Source organism: Hipposideros armiger, unplaced genomic scaffold (assembly GCF_001890085.2).
Source record: "Hipposideros armiger isolate ML-2016 unplaced genomic scaffold, ASM189008v1 scaffold_366, whole genome shotgun sequence".
In the NCBI taxonomy this organism is placed as follows: domain Eukaryota; kingdom Metazoa; phylum Chordata; class Mammalia; order Chiroptera; family Hipposideridae; genus Hipposideros; species Hipposideros armiger.
The window spans coordinates 1401817-1421798 of record NW_017731716.1 but is presented as its reverse complement, the minus strand read 5'-3'; the positions used below and the strand labels follow the sequence as shown (position 1 = coordinate 1421798).

Genomic DNA, 19982 nt, shown 5'->3' with positions numbered 1-19982 from the left:
AAGGGAAGTTCTGGCACCAAACGAGGTGGATTAGCCAGCCATTTCATAAAAAATATCTGCCTAAATCTTCCCTCCAATATTGAAAAAAAAAGTCTAAACATAGAAAAGGAAAAATGCCTTATGTGCAACAACTTGGATGAGTCTTATGGGAACTGTGTGAGTGAAAAAAGCCAATCATAAAAGGTCACATACCTCCATTTTTATGACATTCTTAAAATGACAATTATAGAGATGGAGAACAAATTAGTGGTTGCCAGGGGTTAGGGGTGGCAAGGGAAAGGAAGATAGGTATGACTATAAAGAGGTAACACAGAGATTTCTGTGATGATGGAATATTTCTGCATCTTGATTGTGGTGGTGGTTACACATATCTATACATGTGATAAAATGACACAATTATACACACACACCCATTTCAATTTTCTAATTTTGAAATGTACTATAGTTTGAAAAAATGTAACTAATGGGGAAAACTGAGTAAAGAGTACATGGGACCCCTTTGTACTATCTTCAAAACTTCCTGTGAATCCATAATTATTTCAAAATAAAAAGTTTGGGGAGAGTCGGCCAGGTGGCTCAGTTGGTTAAGAGCGAGCTCTGAGCAACAGGGTCACCGGTTTGATTCCCACATGGGCAGTGAGCTATGCCCGAGCTGAGCTGCCGCTGAGCTGCCAGGAGGTGGCAGGATGGCTGGTGAGAGCATGTGCTCCTAACAACAAGGCAAGGTTTCCGGTTCGACTCCCACATGGGATGGTAGGCTACACCCACCTGCAATTAAGACTGAACACGGCACCTTGACCTGAGCATCCATGAGCTGCCGATGGGCAGCCGGATGGCAACTGGACTTGGAGCTGAGCTAGCTGCGCCCTCCACAACTAAGATTGAAGGACAACTTGGCTGTTCCCCTCCCCAATAAAAACTTAAAAAAAAAAATCATAGTTCCATGTGAATCTCACTTAAAAAAAAAAAAAAGTTTTGGGAAAAAAGTCTATGCCCATTAAATTAAGAGCTTTCTTCACGTATTACCTATTATTTTGTTTCGCTTTCTGGCCATACTATAGAACAGAACGTCCTACAGTAATTTGGGTTTTCCTCAAAAGTTGAAGTAAGAAGGATGTTTTAATGGCTACTTGGAGAATAAATACATGCACTTCCTAGCCAATATCCATTCCTCCTCCTGCTGGTAATGACATTTTGATTAACGTTTGGGAAATCATCCTTCTCATCTGTCATTCTGGCAGGACTGTCAAACAAGGGATCATACTGCCTAGCTAGAGTAGCAAGAGACCTGAGCCTGGCCAATGAGACTTTTTCTTCTGGGCACCTGAATCTTAAAGAGAGATAAAGGGAGACAGCACCCTGAAGAGGCTGTTAGTTTCTGTTACCTGGGCCCCTGTAATTTCTGTGGTTCCTACCCATTCCCTTAAGCTTTTACTTCCATTCCTTGAACTACCCTAGAACGTCTAGGTAATCTAATTAACTTCCTGGTTTTGCTGCCATAACCATTTGGCTTCCAGTGTTTGCAATCAAAGAATCGTAACAGATACACAGATGTATAAAAAAGAGATCTGAATCTTTCTTCTGCCTTATTTTCATACAAATTTATTATTTTTAGTATATCGCAGATAAGACTTAACTCACATTAAACTGTGTTAACCTGTATCCATTTAGTTAACAAAGGAAATATTTTACAGGGTCTTCTCTAATTACTGAGAAAAATAATTTTTCTGAAGAAATGCCATCAGTGGCATGTAATTTTATACCAATTATCACAGCATCTGCTAATTTTTCTGTAAGTTTGAAGTATACGAACTATTATTCTTCAGTGGTGAGTTCTGATGAACATTTAGTGAAGTATGAAACAGGATGCAACACAGCCCCTCTTTCTCCCTAACCACTACCATTTGAACTCTCGATTATTCCAAATTTAAATTTCGTTAAAGACTAATAACGAAAATAATATAAGTGACTATTTTATACTGTGCTTTCTGCTTTATAAGCATTATCTCATTTCATCCTTGTCACAGCTCTGTGAGGGATACTGCTGTTATTCCACACTTTACATATAAGAAGACAGTCTTAGAAATTCAGTGGCTTGTGCAAGGTCACAAAAAAGCACCTGTCACAGACAGGATTTTAAACCAGGTCTCTATTTATTCCAAAGTCAGTGCTCTGTAAACTATTCTTGGTTGGAAATCCTCTTTCCTTAATCTTGAGCAACATGGAGATTCTTACTCCAAATAACTGAAACTTTCACTTTGGAGAGAGAGACACACACACACACACACACACACACACACACACATATTTCAAGGGTGTTTTTGATTCATATAAAACTGCTTTTTATAAAATAGGACACATAATACTTCCTTTAGAATCTAATAAGCACCTCAAATATGTCCAAAATGAACTTTCTGATCTCATCTCCAACATGTGTGTGCTGCTCCTACCATTTAGTAAACAGCTTCTTTTTTAGATGTCTCTTTTTATCTTCACTCTACATGTCTGGTCTGTCTGCAAAATAACTTTGTTCATCTGTGCTGTGATGCCTTCGTACCCCCGACGCCATTCACCAATATAGCCTAAAGTAGATTCTCAACCTCAAGTATTTGTAAGTTCAGGTGAAATGTTGGGTCTGTCACTAGCAACCTACGCAGCACAGCTTTCTAATGATTACCATTTTTCATAAATTTCAAATGGATTCAAATCATCCTTCTATCAACCTCTTTCTCATATATTAGCTTTCTGATTTTGTGTGTGTGTGTGTGTGTGTGTGTGTGTGTGTGTGTGTGTGTGAAAGAAAAGGGGTATAATTCTAACTACCCCAACATTCACTGCCTATTACCCATTTATGATCATGTTTTGTGTCCACTGCATATGTGGCAGTGGAAAAAAGTTTAAGCACCATTGCCCAAAAACCCTATCTACACCAAGAACCTACACATAACAAGGACCTTTATACTAATAGTTAATGTCAACTTTTATATCCAAAAAGATCCCAGAGGTATTCGTGGGTATCAGGCCCTACACAGCATTCTTAAAAATATTTTAATAGTGAATTCTTTGAAAATTACAGGTAGTGCTATCTTTTTTAAATATCCTCAAGACAAAGCATACTGTGGCAAATCAAAAGTTTAGCATGCTATTTGCAAATGAACAATAATAAAAGCCCTCCTTACACGATAATAACTATTATACTGACCTATAATTGTCAAGTAGTGGTAATTTTTGTGCCAAGCCTTCCAAATGTGCAATGAGGAAAACAATCACAGCCAACCATAGCACGACTGTAAACTATAATCCTGGAAACTAATAAATCAATCTGTGACCTTAGTTTTATTGGCTCCATTCTCTGACTAGACAAGTAATTAAAACCACCTCAGCTTATACCTTTCATCAAACAAAATTTCAATGTCATTATATGATTACCAGAGATAAGTTACTTCCTAGAGATATTTGTTGGAACCAATTATAGTGCCATTTAACACTGTAAAATAAAATTAACTGAACATTCTGATCTTCAGATTTATTATACATTGAATTAAAAGGTCAGAAATAGCTATATTCAAGAATTTTACTGTGGCGTTTCTTTCAGCTATCAGCATGTTCCTAAATTACTACTTGGAAATTGGCTATCAGTGAAACAATGTCTGTAAATTTTTCCTTGTAGCTATCAAGATCCTACTCTTACCTAATATGAAAAAGATTATTTCAACAAATACTAAACCACTATCATCTAATGAAAATCATACACAGTCTAAAAACGTACAACCATCAGATGATAAATATAAATTCCTTTTGAAGGTCAAAAGGAGATGCACTGTTAATTTTATCCACAGACTTACCTTAAAAAACAAAGGTAGAAGCTGAAGTTGTTCTGTGACTGCTGTAGAGAAGGATCTTCCTGCACTTGCCATCAGCCATTTCAATACTGTTTGGAAATGAACACACAGAATCAGTGTTTGCTATCCAGTTAAGAGACCACAAAGCAGAATATTGTAATGCTAATGTCAGACATCCACTCTGACAGCCTTTCAATGTTAAGAAAGAGATTGTCTATACTATTTCATAAATTAGACACTGATCGATAGTATGACAGGACCCACAAAGGGTGTCAACCAATCTAGGGTACTGAAACCACTCTCAAAAAATGAATGAGCAAATTATTAACAGTGTACGAAATAACTATACAAATTAATACTAGCCTTCAAAAATCCTAACAGAGCAAAAATAATGACTAAGTTAGGCGTTTATATTTAGAATCCTTGAAAAATTTTTAGATATAAAAATAGGACACCACCGGGCCGGCCGAGTGGGTCAGTTGGTTAAGAGCTCGCTCAAGAGTTTGAGCTCTGAGCAACAGCAGTTCGATTCCCAGCCCGAGCTGAGCAGCCGCTGAGCTGCCAACAGGTGGCTGGATGGCTCAGCTAAAAAAAAAAAAATGATACCACCAATAACCAAGACAATTTTGAAAAAGAACAAAGTTGGAAGACTTACACTTCCAGATTTCAAAACTTACTACAAAGCTACAGTAATCAAAACAGTGTGGTACAGACATATACACATGGAATAGACTAAAGAGCCTAGAAATAACCCTCACACATTTGGCTAATTAATTTTCAACAAGAGGGGCAAGACTATTCAATGAAGAAATGACAGCATCTTCAACAAAGCATTTACAAGCAAAAAAAAAAAAAAAATGAAGCCAGACCATTATCTTACACCATATACAAAAATTACCTGACAGTGGATTAAAGACCTACACATAAGAGATAAAACTATAAAACTCTTAAAACTTAAGGGATAAACTTTATGACACTGGATATGGCAATGATTTCTTGGACATGACACCAAAAGCAAAAAAGCAACAAAAGAAAAAAATAAATTACACTTTATCAAAATAAAAAACTCTTGTGCATCAAAGGACACTATCAAGAGAGTAAAAAAAGACAACCCACAGAATGGGAGAAAATATTTGCAAATCATACATCAAATAAGAGATTGATAGCCAGAATCTACAAAGAAGTACAACTCAACAACAACAAAACAATCTAATCCAAAAATGAGCAAAAGACTTAAATAGGCATTTCTCCAAAAAAGATACAAAAATGGCAAATAAGCAAATGAAAAGATGTTCAACCACTTATCATTAGGGAAACGCAAATCAAAACCACAAGATACTTTCTTTACACCAATTAGGATAGTTAGTCATAAAATACAAGACAAGTGTTGGCATGGATATGGACAACAGCTTGGTGGCTCCTCAAAAAGTTAAACACAGAATTACCATATGATCTAGCAATTGATGCTCAAAAGAAAATGCAGACTTAAACAGGTACTTCTAAACCAACACTTATAGCAGTATTATTCACAACAGTCCAAAGATATAAACAACCTAAATGTCCATCAACAGATGAATAGATAAACACTGAAAACAATGCAAAGTGAAAAAAGCCAGACACTGATGATTCCACTTAAATGCGGTACCTAGACCAAGGCAAATTCAGACAGAAAGGAGCATGGTGGTTGCTAGAGCCTGGGGGAAGGGGAGAGTAAGGAGTTATTGGTTAGTGGATAAGTTACAATTTTGCAAGATGAAAAGAATACTAACAATAGATGATGGTGATGACTGGACAACAATGTGAATGTATTTGATGCCACTGAACTCTTAATTTTATATTATGCACGTTTTCCCACAATAATAAAAAATAGGAGAAAAAAAAACCCTGGGAAAATCTAAATAAATATGTTTTTAAGTAAGTTTCTACTAATTTTAGCCACTCACTAGTTTTTAAGAGTTTAATGCCCTGAGTTCGTTCATCTTCTTCACCAATTCCATTTTCTTCCATAACATGGTTCTGAATTTCTTCATCCACATCCATGAGGGGTTTCAATTTCTCTAGAATTCGAGCAGTAAACTCAGGGACACGAGGGGATGCTGTTGGCGTGGTGTTTGGCAAAGAAACATCTATCATGAATATGTAGGTCAGCACACTGTAAAATAAAACATGTATAGTCAGAAAAGATCCCACATTATCAATAAAACCTGGGTTCAAAAGTTAAAGTAACCCAACCAGCACAATTACTGGAGAAGGTCTCTTGTGCTTGTACCTTCAATTCTGAGGCATTAACAACTGGTGTGTGGGAACTGCTAGCCTATTTTACATTCAGGGCCTCTTGTCTAGTGTCCCACAACAAAATATAAAATAAAATTTGAAGAGGACACCATGAAACTCAATAGCAACATAATCAGTATGTATTATCAGATATTGAAATTTAATAATAAAAAGAATTCAAGAGGTATGCTGTATCACCAAGAAAATACCTACCTCCCTATTCTTTCCCTGACATTTTTGTAAACCTGGGTGAGTTTGGGTTCCAAGTACTTCAGTAGTCTGTGCAATAGCTCAGGCACTCTCCACTCTTGCTGGGCAAGGCCACCTTGCAGGACGTAGAGTCGACTATAATGAAAGCACAGGAGAGTTGTGCTAGAGTTCATTTCCATCTTTACGTATTGACAGTATAGATTATTATGTCTGGAATTCACTGATAATCATTTCATTTTCTCACCTAATAAATAATAAAACTGACAATTCAAAACAGCATCTTAACAAAGATTTTGCTATTTTTCCTACCTCATTTTCTCTCTATTCTCATTTCATCTTACTACTATACCATCAAAATACTGACTTTAGAATGCTATTTGAGTTAATCTCTAAGCACCAGAAGATTCCTTGCTAAGAAAAATAATAATTATTATTAACAAAATTATCTAGATTTCTCTTGCCCACTAATTTTTTCCAACTCTTTACACACCACCAAGTATATTTTTCCTTAAGAGGATTACTCTCTCCTTTCCAAATAGGAAAGAGTAAAAAATGAGTAGATGCGATAAAGAAGTTAATATTGTCATGGTACTAAAAGGCAGTCGTGATATAAAAGATTTGACAGTGGAGAAAGCTGAACCTAACTTAAGTATGACTTGCTCAGGTTGCTTCCATTTCTCCTACTTGTTCCCAATTGAGAAATAACTCTACTTAGCACTGTATGCTGTACTGAACTGGATCACATCATCTCATAGAAGAAAGTGCAGTTGACACTTGAACACTAAGTTTAGGAGCACCAACCCCTGTGCAGTCAAAAATTCACATATAATGTTTGATTCCCCTAGAATTTCAGTTGTCCCTAGGTATCTGCAGAGGGATAGTTCCAGCACCCCCCAGATGTTCAAGACCCCTATATAAAGTGGTGTTAAGGGCCGGCCGAGTGGCTCAGTTGGTTAAGAACTCACTCAAGAGTTTGAGCTCTGAGCAACAGCAGTTCAATTCCCGGCCCAAGCTGAGCAGCCGCTGAGCTGCCAAAGGTGGCAGGATGGCTCAGCTTAAAAAAAACATAATAAAAAGGTGTAGAACAATGCATACAATCAGCCCTCCACATCCGTGGATTCCCAACAGTATTTTCGGTACGAGGTTGGTTGAATCTGCAGGTGTGAAACCCAGGATTATGGTGGACCGATTGTGTAACTGATAAAAATATGCATATAAGTGGACCCAAGCAGTTCAAACCGTTTTTGTTCAAGGGTCAACTGTAGTTACATTATTTAGGCTTTATGAGTATAGACTGTTTACTTCCAATCATACATCAAGAACAAAAATGTCATCTTTTGTTGCAAAATCTTTTAACTGCATAAGTTTTCTTTTTACTTACCATGCATCTACAAAGGATCCTCCTTCACCACTCAATGGTGATTCCAACAGCATCTCAAAAAGCCAGTGAAGTTTCCGAGGATCTCTGCTTTCCTGTGTTGAAAATATAAAGTAACAATTAAAATAGGGGTTATACAGTTCTGTAAGTAAGTCATATTCTGTTGTTTTAGAAATAAATAAATGTAAGTATAGAGGAAGAAAATCAAACTAAAAGTTACAGTTGAATCAAATCCAAATGTATTACCACAGCTCATGTTAGGAAGATTAACAGTGAAAAAATTGTTTTAGCTAAATGGATTGTCTTAAAATCAAAGTATACAAGCTATGGATATATTTAGTGTTGATTCAAGAGGTATAATGAGATTTCACAGATTTGGAGACAGGGTATAAAAGTTTGGATTGATCAGTTGAACACAAAAGTGAGGAGAACTTACACAGGACGTTGCTATACAAGTTCCCCAATCGTTGTATGTTTCAACCGTGATGTTGGACAATGCTGTTCTAAGCAGAGGGCATAGAAGTTCCCAAAGCTTCTCCACCTGCTCAGAGCAAATTGCATGGGAAACAGTTAATGAGATGCAGAACATTTTTCTTCAACTATCTTTCCCTGGAAACACACACATACAAACACACAAACTGGTACTTCATTTAAACTATTTCTTAGAACACCCAAATAATCCAGAAAAGTAACCACCATATTACCATCATACATATGCAGGTATAAGATGATTTCCACCCCACCCCCCAAAAAAAATTATTCAGAAAAGAGGAGACAACTTTTATATAGTTCCTTACAAAATCTCTCATACTACTATAGGTTCTCTTTCTAAAATTTTAGTATACTAGGCTGAAACAAACTCTCAATCATTTCTAAGTTTGGCATCCTTTTAGAGGTCATTTGGCTGAACTCTAATATAGGAAGCAATGACATCTTAACACAATTCAGTATTAGCCTAAAGTATAACCTTCCAATTCCAAGTTCAGGATTATAATCAATAGCTTTAAAAAATGTTCAGTCATGGGCCAGCCGAGTGGGGCATTGGTTAGGAGTTCACTTGGGACGCCAGCTCTGAGCAGCAGGGCTCCTCCGGTTCAGTTCCACATATATGAGGGCCAGTGACGTGTCTCCCTCTACAGCTAAGATGGTAAACATCAGCTCAACCTGGAGCTGGGCTGCTGCGAGTGGCGATGGCATAGGCTGCAGCAGGGCTGACCAGCAGCGGGCATGGCTTTCGTGAGCTGCCATGAGCCACCGTCCAATCGCTGGCGAGTAACTGCCTCACCCAGGAAGAGCACAATGATAATGCCAACATGGGCCAGTGAAGCAATATCCTCCACAACTATACTGAAGAACAAAAGGACAGCACCTTGTCCGTTCCCCTCCCCCAATTCCCCAATTTAAAAAAAAAAAAAAAGTTCAGTTATACAGAGACTGCAAATATATGTGCATAGATTTTCTCACATTTTTTTTTTTTTAAAAACTGGGCCAACCTGCCACCTGCTGGCAGCTCAGCTCCAGCCCACGTGGGAATCGAACCAGCGACCCTGTCGTTCAGAGCTCACACTCTTGAGTGAGCTATTAACCAACTGAGCCACTCGGCCAGCCCACTCACATTTTAATGAGACTACTAATCACCTTGAGATCCTGATAAAATGCAGGTTCTGATTCATTAGATCAGGGTGGAACCTGAGATCCTACTTTTCTAACAAGCTCCCAAGTGATGCCCATGCTGTAGGTTCATGGACTGCACTTTATTCAAAAATCTATACAGGACAAATTGGGGGGGGGAGGGGGCTTGGGATGAGGTTTCCAGTGTGGTAACACCAGGCAATGATTAAAGGGAGAAGAAAGCTCTATGTTAAACAACTTTATGGAAAGGAGATGTGTCTAGAAAAGAAGTAACTCAGAAATAACAGCGAAAAGATGACAGGGGTATATGTGACATGTTTAAATAAACTTGTTTCATGACATGTGAACAGGAAAAAGTCACTATTACAAATTAACAAATACTTTTATTTAATAAGTGAATTGAACACATAACTAAATAAATATATTATAAAGTATTCTCAGTTCCCTTAAAAGTATGTGGGATTAAATTTGCCAAAAACAGTACTTGTTTTATTTGAGGAAATGGTGGCCTAACTTATATTCAGACATTCCACATATACTGCTAAGTTATTTTCAGTCTAGTGAATTTTGCTAAGAAACTAACCTTAGGGCAGCATGAAAAATTAATCTTACAATGAAAAAAGAGTGATACTAGGGCTGGCCGAGTGGCTCAGTTGGTTAAGAGCTCACTCAGGAATGTGAGCTCTAAGCAACAGGGTCGTCGGTTTGATTCCCGGCCTGAGCTGAGCTGCCGCTGAGCTGCCAACAGGTGGCAGGATGGCTCAGCTAAAAACAACAACAAAAAAAGTTGTGATACTAAAACAACAAGGGTGTCACACACAAACTGTCTAGAAGACCAAATGAGTAATGCAGATGAGCAAGGAGACTAAGAGAACAGATTTAATGAGAAGCTAGAGGGCTGCGTGAAGGGAGAAGCCCATGCACAGCACTAGCCAACCGATGGAGTGCAACAGTGTGGGACCACTGTTCCAAGATCTTTCTATTTTTTAAAATAAACTGAAATCATTTTTACATGGCATATCCTGATTTTATTCCCCCTAATGCTGGCAAATAATTCAAATCTTAAAAGGTATGAATGTCACCTATAGACCACTAACTACTCTGTATCCTATACGCGAAAGCATTATCAAATGGAACACTTCATATTTTAAGTATTAATATCTACTGTGTTGGGAATTGCTACATCAATGGATAATGCAGCTCTAACAGAGAGGGTGCTGTACAAATATATCACCTTTTCAAATGTCCAATGCTTAGAACCTCTGATTAAACCAGCTATAATTTCTGCAACACATCGCTGGGTGCTTTCATGTGAATCGGCAACCAGACGTTCTAAATGGGGCTTCAGAACTGGCAAAAAGGCATCATCAAAGTTTCTGAATATACCCTATAAAAACAAAGAAGAGAAAGTTCTTCACTACTTAAATGACTATCATTTCCATTATAATTATGTTTGTATTTGTTTACTACATTACTACTGTGCTTTAAAAAAAACCCAACAGTTCTTCCTCTAGAACTTAACTGCTTTAACAAGATCTCTAAGTTAAAATGGAAAGAATACTGTCATTTTACATATCACATTAAAATATAATCAATTAAATAGAAATTAATAATGTTTTTGACCTTAGAAAGGACACACACACACACGTAGGCTCAAAAAACAAACAAAAATCAAATAAACATCAAATGTATAGTTTTGTGGGGTTTTGTTTTGGCGTCTACTGCTAATTACAAAAAAAGGAGCTTTTTAAAAAATAGAGTCCTAGGACCTTAGGACTCTATATAAGATCAATAGGATTGGCATAACTTCCAGAGTCATTTTTAATGAAAATAACATGACTAAACTCAAACTTTGATCAAATACTTTAAAACTTACGAACCTTCAAACTGATAGTCACTAAGTCTAATGAAGAAGGTATATAAATAACATACTTACCTTAAAGAGGCAAAAACGTCGAGGATTAAATTTATCTTTTCCTTTTCTGTCTTCCAAAGATAGAAAAGTAATTAACTGTTCAACAAACTTAGGATCAGAAAAATGATCAAATATAATCTGTTCTGCCTATAAAGTTAAAAAAAAAAAAACAACATCAGGGTTTAAAATCTACTTACATACATGGCTCTGAAAATGTTAAAATTCAACTATTAAAGGTTTTGATACCCAACAATTGGCTACTGTTTTTTTTCTAAATAATTTTTAGTTCTAACAGAGGCTTTCTAGAACCAATATAACATTGCCTCCTAAAAATGTTAAATCCTAAGAATAGTTAAAAGTTTCCTTCGGATCTTCCAAGTTTGGATTCCATTTCCCAAACTGTGAACTTTCTGCTTAGAAAATGAAGAGTTAATGCTACTCTGCAATCTTGTATGCAATTTAGGAAAAGCCCAAAACTATACACCAAACCCCAGCAAATTATTTCCATATGTATAAAACATCCGACATTAAAAGGTAAATTTTGTCAAGAATTAGAAAATAAATGCTATAACTCCATTAACTTAATTGAGGACGACATAAACTTAAAAGCTCTTAAATCAACTTTCAAAATGATAAATGTCTTATGAAGACTTAAATCTACAAACATCTGTTTACTGAGTTCCCATCATTTATATGAAATAAACTATCAATAAAAAGCTAATCATTATCTTTGCCTTCAAGAAGCCTGCTAGCAGACAGATATTGTACAGGAAAATAGCAGATGACTACATAAAGTAGTACCCAAGTGAGTGCTATGTGGGGTAGGGTAGTAACGTGAGAGTAACCTTAGCTATAAAAAGAATCCTGCCCACTGGGTCTAATAGAATGGGGAGCCTGGGGGAAATGGAGGGATGAAGTAAGGGAGTACATATTTACCAATATTTAACCCAGTGCTATGCTGAAATAGATGAATTAGGGGGGAAAAAAATAAAACGAAACAAAACATGAACTGAGTTTGAAATAAACCAGTGGCTAAAAGTAAGATGCATTTGAACTAGGGTAAGTGTTTACACAGTGAAAATGGAATGCTTACCTCTGTCAAATCCTCCCTGCTTCTGCCAAGCTTAGGCTGCTCTTCTACACCGGCATAAACAACCATATTCCTACACAGTAAGAGTTTATATTTGTAATACACATAGGAAAAAATATTAGAGCTTCATGGGTAGAAAGCATAGAAGGCACCTTTAATGGATTCTATTAGCTGCTAAGTTTAGGCATAGGAGTACATCACGAACAGTCATGGCCTCAAAAATCTATCAGATCACTGTGCCATGATGACAAAAATTACTGGAGTCAACAATAAGAGACAAATAAGTTTCTCTGGGCTAGTTTAGGCATGTTTAATATCAATAGGTAGGAATATCATTTAGAGAAGCTATTACACCTTAGACGTTAATGGTGGAACTAAGGAAGTCTAAGTGTTTCCGTGGAAAAACAAGGAAAGAGGGAGAATCGAGTCATAGCATTGGCAGAAGCAAAAGAAAAAGAGGAAGAGGGAAAAGGAAAAACACTTGGAGGTTGTGTATCTTTGGTATCAGAGTCCCTCTAATTGCTTCAAGTGCTTCTGAACCTCCCCAGAAATCCAAAGATGACTAAACAAATTATATCAAAGATAACCTCTTTAATAGTAAGATGCATGGCAAGTTGCAACTTACCGTGGCCAGGTGTAATATCCCCAGTGAGTTTTTTCCACAAAGCAACTTGACTCCCATTCTTTTTTAGTTCTTGGTATATTTTTGCTGTCATAATGCAACCAATGATTATCAGGCCTATCACCAGCAAGAACTTGAGTGGATTTAGGGTATCCACCTAAGGAAAAGACAATTGCATTTGATAAACTTAAAAATATCCATGCTATACTCTAAACTTTCAATCAACAGGATTAGTGTGACTTTGTATTCATAAAAAGACTATGAAAATTCCTTCAAGGCAAGACTACATATATAGGAGGCATTTCAAACCAGAGGGGAAGAGATGGGATAATCCACAGAATGGTGTTGGGATAGTTATTTGGGGAGAGAAAATCAAGTAAGATCCACACTTTATTACTTCCACCAAAATTAAAAGGATTAATTTTGTCCAAACTTTTTTTAGGTTCGAATTAATTTCTGATCTACAAAGTTTAAAGAATTCCCATATATTCTTCACCCAGATGTCCCCAAATTTAACATTTCACCATATGTACTTTGACATTCTCTCTTTACATACACAAAGACACTTGGGGTTTTTTTTTTGTTTGTTTTTTTAACCATTAAATATTCATTTAATATGAGACTTACAAACATCTGTTTCAAGTGAGGATAAAACAAGATTAACAGTAAGAACATAATGAATCTTTCCCACATTTAGTTAACCCCATTTTATAGTGGTCCAACATAAAGATGGTGTCACATAGCTATACTTCCCTGCCAAAAAATAGCTGCCTGAATAGCAGGAGTTATCAAAGATAAAAACATCTGATAGAGAAAGGAATAAAAATAACGTGTTTCCTCTAAAATCAAATTATTTTTTTCTGATTATGAGATTAAAAAAGTTTGATACTACAGTAAGGTATAAAGAAGAAAATTAACCTTGCCTCTAATCCTACCACCCAGAGAGAAACACTTAACATATTGATGTGTTCATGGTAATGGTATTTTAAGTCTTTGAAATACAATTTAATAACTAGTATAATTGCTTAGTTGGTGAGATAAATAAGAAGTAGATGACATGTTTGCCCAAAGTGTACAAAATGTACGTGTATTTTTTTTTTTAAGATTTTATTGGGGAATTGGGGGAGGGGAACAGCATTGGGGAATCGGGAAAGGGGAAAAGACAAGTTGCTGTCCTAGTTGTAGAGGACGTCATTTCATTGTCCCATGTTGGTATTATCATTGCACTCTTCCTGGGTGAGGCAGTCGCTTGCTGGCCATTGGATGGCAGCTCAAGAAAGTCCACGCCAGCTGCCCACCAACCCCACTGTAGCCTACCCCACCGCAGGCGAACTCACAGCAGCCTAGCTCCAGGTCAAGCTGTTGTTCACCATCTTAGCTGTAGAGGGTGCAGTGTCACTGGCCCTCATATGTGGGATCCGAACCAGGGCCCTTCTGCTCAGAGCTGGCGTCCCAAGCCAACTCCTAACCAACACACCACTCGGCCAGCCCAAAAGGTATGTGTATTTAGAAGACATACAGTCAATCTATTCTTATATGTATACTTTTTACTACTAGTTTTTTGTTTTTTGTTTTTTTTAAGATTTTTATTGGGGAATTGGGGGGATGGGAACAATGTTGGGGAATTGGGGGAAGGGAACAGTGCTGGGGAATTGGGGGAAGGGGTACAGACAAGTTGCTGTCGTTTTGTTCTTCAGTCTAGTTGTGGAGGATGTTGCTTCACTGGCCCAAGTTGGCACCATCATTGCGCTCTTCCCGGGCGAGGCAGATCAGTCACCGGCCTCTGGACGGCCACTCACCGCGGCTGCTGGCTACACACAGTAGCCCATGGCAACCCACTGTACAGGGGCTGCAGCCTAGCCGTCGCCAGCGACTCAGGGCAGCCCAGCTCCAGGTTGAGCTGTTGTTCAGCATCTCAGCTGCGGAGGGCAGTGTCACTGGCCCTCATATGTGGGATCCGAACCGGGGTCCTCTGGCGTCCCAAGCCAGTTCTTAACCATCGCGCCACTCGGCCGGCCCTTTACTACTAGTTTTTACTAAGCCAACTGTTTCTCTTTATAATATTATTTCATACTTTGTATTAAAATCTTTTTATACTTCTAGTTTGTACAGAAAAATATCTGAGATCTCAAGAACTGTAATTTATACATTTCAAGGAAACATTCTGAGTTTGCTGACAAGCACTATTAATTTACATTTGTTAATACTTACTGATTTCATAGGGGTTGATGGTCAGCTTTTTGTGGGTTCTTTTTAGCTGCTTAAGAATACCAGCAACTGCTGAGATTGCCATCTAGAAAAGGAACAGGTATGGTACATGAATCAAAATCATAAAATTTCTCAAACAGTTGCCTGTCTTGATCAAAGCAGAGGCTATATTGTTTCTTTTAAAATACCTCGCCCACTGATATCTAGTGGTATAGCCATGTGAGTGCTGAATTTGACTTGCAAGGAGTCATTCACAGTTCTTATTGTTGAATCTTCATCCACGCTAGTCTCTGTCTAGAAAACTTTGATCCTTTCTTTGCTAAACCAAGACCTGCTCATTCTTCAAATCTCAGCCTAAACATTTCTTACAGGTCTTTCTCCAGTGTACCACGTTAGGTCAGCCCCATCTTGTACCCAACCAATAGTAAATACTTTGCTAGATGACTTATTAGCATCTCTCAACCAATAGAATTAGATTTCAAATCAATGCACTTCAAGATATTTATTAAGTGTGTCTTGTTTGTGAAAAATGTAAAGCTTTGGGTGAGGTAAAAATGCTTAAACCCAAGACTGTAACTAAAATAAAGTATCTACCTTTCGAACTACAATTGCATCATGGTTGAGATTCTCAACAAAAAAACGTATGGCACGAAGAGGTAACACTCGGTCATCTCTCAAGAGTAGAGACAGAAGCCCAATGCCTATATGTTCAAATTTCCAGGGCCTGAAAAGGGAAGGGGGAGGACGGGGAAAAAAAAATCACAAAACATATTGCTCACAAAACCACTTAAAAAAACAAACAAAAAAAAACACTCCAAAATTACGTTGAAACATTTTTAAATTTCCGAAGAAATAAAATAGGTACCGTATTTTGCTGTGTATAATCCACACTTCTTGCCCAAATTTGTGAGGGCAAGGATGCGCACTATACATGGGTAATACTAATTCCGTATCTATATAAATGTTTTTAATTCTTTTATTTATGTTTATGTGTTAAAAGTGTTAACTATATAAATCAATAACGATATCCATATGCAAAATAATGCCCTGGAATATGATAACTGGTTTTGTTGAACTTATGACGGACTTGCAACAATGAAGAGTTTTTGGCCTTCTATGATGCGTATATATTGTACATTTGTTACCGGTACATAAAATTTCTTGTACTGTAATATGTTTTAAAAAAATGCTAAAATTCCTTTATAATACAAAAAACAAGTACCTAAATGTAAACAAATAAAATTTTAAATTAAAAAATTGAAACAAAAGGTTTTTTTCCCTGAAAATTTGGCCCAAAAACATGGGTGTGCATTATACACGGCAAATACAGTACATTGAAGAATCACTAGTATCATTAGTCCCAAACTTCCCCTCCTGGTATTATAAATTCATGAATCAGACTATAATATTTTTTGATAGCCATTCATGGCTTCCAAGGCAGAAATCTCTTGTGATATTTAAGATAAAAACTTTGAGAATTAAAAAGAAGTTCTTGCACTTACAGATTTCTTTGCTCCACACCATCTAGCAAAGTGTTTACCAAATTTTCATAGTTCCTTAAGAAAAAAGAAAAATATTCAGGTGAGGTGTAATTTTAATACAATACTAAGGTGAACATCAGACAATGTCACAAATTCAATTCTGGCCAGATTCACCATCCATTACTTCTCAACACCTGAGTGTAAAGAAGCAAGCCAAAATAAAAACAGATGGGTAAACAGTGACACTGGGAAAAGAACTTGAAGGACAGAAAGAAAACCAAAAAAAAAAAAAAATGCTAGGTGCACTGAGCAAGTCCACTGTTCCTGAACAGCCATTCAAAAGTAAATCTATGAGTGGTAATTAATCAGCTAGGGGAAGTCTGCCTACCTGGCACTCCAGGTACACATGAGACAGGCTACAATATTAGTTTATTTATATACAGACATGTTAGAAAAAAATTAATAAGCATATTCAGAAGGCAAAGATGAAATCAAGTTAGGAAGGCTCTTGGTTGAGTGTTATCACTGAAGCCCTGAGGTGCTTTTGTTCCAAAATCTAAAAACAGTTTACTAATATCCTGATACCAAATTTATATAAATTTGATCAAAAAGTTAATATTATAAGAGCTATGAAGAGATAAATGTGAACTTGATTTAGAATTTAATGATTGATATGTGTACTTAAAAATCAAAGAGATATAGTGTGGGAGTGGAGTCAAGGGAATTGTAATAGATATGTATGATATTGGGGGGAAGTGGGGCAGCGGATTGGGAGAAGGGGGTTGTCACCTCGAGGGGTAAAAAGTATAACTATTGCACTGTGTTGTACACCTGAAACTAATTCTAAAAAATGTGTATTTCACAATAAAAAAATAATTTAAAAAAAAAATCAAACAGAATTTACATTAAAAAAAGATATGATAGTAAGGTAATTATTGCAAGACAGTGTTTTCCACCACCTCCATAGCTACAAGTAGCAATCAGGAAATCTTCACAATAATTATTTCCTAACATTTTTGTATTTTTTCAGAATCAATGTGTAGATTTCATTACGTAGTTATGGTTCATCTACAGTTTAGAGATATTTAAAACCTATTATCTATAATGTAATCTATTTTGATAAGTAGGCATTTAGAATTACCTTAGGGCATCAGCATTCTTTTCTTGTTGGCGTTTAAGTCCTTCTTTTATTTCTTCTGAGCTAAGCATTGCCTGGTTGGTAGAGGGGTTTTTTGATTGTTGAAGTAGTTCTGCTATTCCAATACATGACTTTGGAATCTTATTATAAAGAAAAGCCAGGGGAAAAAATGAACTTCTGACACATAATACAACATAGATGAATCTTGACGTTATGCTCAGTGAAAGAAGCCAGATAAAAAAGGCCACATATTGTTATGATTCCATTTATATGAAATGTCCATAATAGGAAAATTCACAGAGAAAAGAAGTAGATGAGTGGTTTCCAGGGGTTAGGGGTAGGGAGAATTGGGAAGTCACTGTTGCTGGGTACAGGGTGCCTTTGAGTGATGAAATGTTCTGGACTAAGAGCAGTGACAGTTGCACAACACTGTGAATATACTATTGTGAATATATAAGCACATGACTGTTATACTAAAAGGGTGAATTCTTTGGAACGTGAATTACATTTCAATGTAAAATTTTTTTTAAAAGAAAGCTTAATCTAATGACAGTTGCAAATAGCAAAACCATGTTTTATAGAAAAGGAACACATTTAGAGCAGTGATTTTTAAACCAAAGGATGGATGTCAAACATAATCACTTTAGAAAAGTGGGACATTCAACTGCACTCACACCTTTTTTAGCCACACTCAATTCTGATTGGTATGTAAATATGCATTTGAAAATTTGTAGATGACCTATTATATCTCTCCATTTCAGCACCAATGAAACTAATATTCTCTACTTTTTCATTTGTCAAATCATTCCATTTTAATTTTCTTCATTATAAATTACAAACCTCGTGGTCAATCTTTTGTGACTTTAGCTAGTTATGAGCGACCTCTTAAAATATAATCAATTCTTTGAAAATGAGGCCATGGACATATAGGGAATAATGGTAAATGCAACAGTGTATTAACTCTTTGTGGACTCTTGGAAGAAAACCACCCAGCTGTTTCTTGGCCATACTCCAACCTCCAATTCCACCCTGCTATTTACAGTAATGATCACAAAGGAAACAGAAAACAAATTACAAAAAAAATAAATAAATAAAATAAATCAAGTACCAAGAATATTATTACAAAAAAAAATAAAAAAAGACAAGAAAACTAAACAGTATTTAACAAGGCAGTATTTCCAAGAAAATCTGAATTACAAAACGGTTATACTTACTGTGAAGTCCAAGCCAATTGTTTCATATTGACGATGAATCTTTTCTGCAAGATCATCAAACAGTCTCACTATTGACGGCTTTTCCAGGGACATTGCTTTGCTAAGACCAGAAGAAACAATTGCTGGCCAAGTCTGTACAATACAGTCCCAATCATGAAGGTTTGCCAAGCATACACCACTGTGATTTCCAAGGAGACAATACAAGGCACCCTGCAGGAAAAATTATTAAAATGGGAAATAAAGAGGCGTTGTTTAATTGTAGTCAACTATCTACATGTTTTTAAATTTACTAAACATTTATTATTTAAATGCTTGATACTGGTTAGTAAAATAGGTTCATATACTCGAATTTAACTTTTAAAAACTTGAACTTGACATACAGTAATATTTTCTCTAAGTCATTTAATAGAGGGTTAGCTCAAAGAATGGCTATTAATAAGATAATACAGAAATATAATGATGTTGTTTTTAAGAACATAGCTTCCATTCCAATTCTCTTCTACAGTTTTATCATAAAAGCCAGGAACTATGCCACTCTTAGCATTTTAGGGCACAATGTTTGGAATAATTTCTAAAATAGTAGTTAACATGTTTGCCAAGCATTTTCCTAAGCATATACAAGAACGAGGTGATTTAACTACACTGTGTACTCTCTACTCATAAAAGTAATACAATTAATCAGAATGATTCCGATAACAGTAGGTATCCCTTTTTAATGAAAAGGGCAATTTAGTACCATAACATTTTGTTATTTCCTGAACATTCACCCTAACTAAATTCCACCCTGGCTTCTTACCCGCCGGAGCTCTACTCTTAACAGATTCATTAAGTTCAATTTTACTGACCTAAAAGACATTTTTCAATTTTGATATTAAATTATCTGATTGTGTCCATTTAGAATGCTCTCAAGGTCAACAATATACCACCCAATAAGTTAAACCTTCTGCAACCCTCTAGAACTATACTTCTACACTGGGG

The 19982-nt window shown here is 36.4% G+C and overlaps 1 protein-coding gene across 1 annotated transcript in view; it reads right to left on the bottom strand.

Moving 5' to 3' along the window:
• The window catches only part of PSME4 (proteasome activator subunit 4), a 91462-nt gene that overhangs the window by 12099 nt on the left and 59381 nt on the right, over positions 1-19982 (bottom strand). Inside the window, exons 28-41 of the mRNA XM_019662108.1 lie at positions 19005-19214; positions 17794-17930; positions 16674-16727; positions 15766-15895; positions 15175-15256; positions 12967-13120; positions 12345-12414; positions 11273-11398; positions 10571-10723; positions 8141-8245; positions 7708-7799; positions 6330-6461; positions 5786-5994; positions 3846-3931 (exon numbers count right to left, since the gene is read on the bottom strand). Coding sequence (XP_019517653.1) covers positions 3846-3931; positions 5786-5994; positions 6330-6461; positions 7708-7799; positions 8141-8245; positions 10571-10723; positions 11273-11398; positions 12345-12414; positions 12967-13120; positions 15175-15256; positions 15766-15895; positions 16674-16727; positions 17794-17930; positions 19005-19214 — 1740 coding nt within the window. The remainder of the gene's footprint in view (positions 1-3845; positions 3932-5785; positions 5995-6329; positions 6462-7707; positions 7800-8140; positions 8246-10570; positions 10724-11272; positions 11399-12344; positions 12415-12966; positions 13121-15174; positions 15257-15765; positions 15896-16673; positions 16728-17793; positions 17931-19004; positions 19215-19982) is intronic.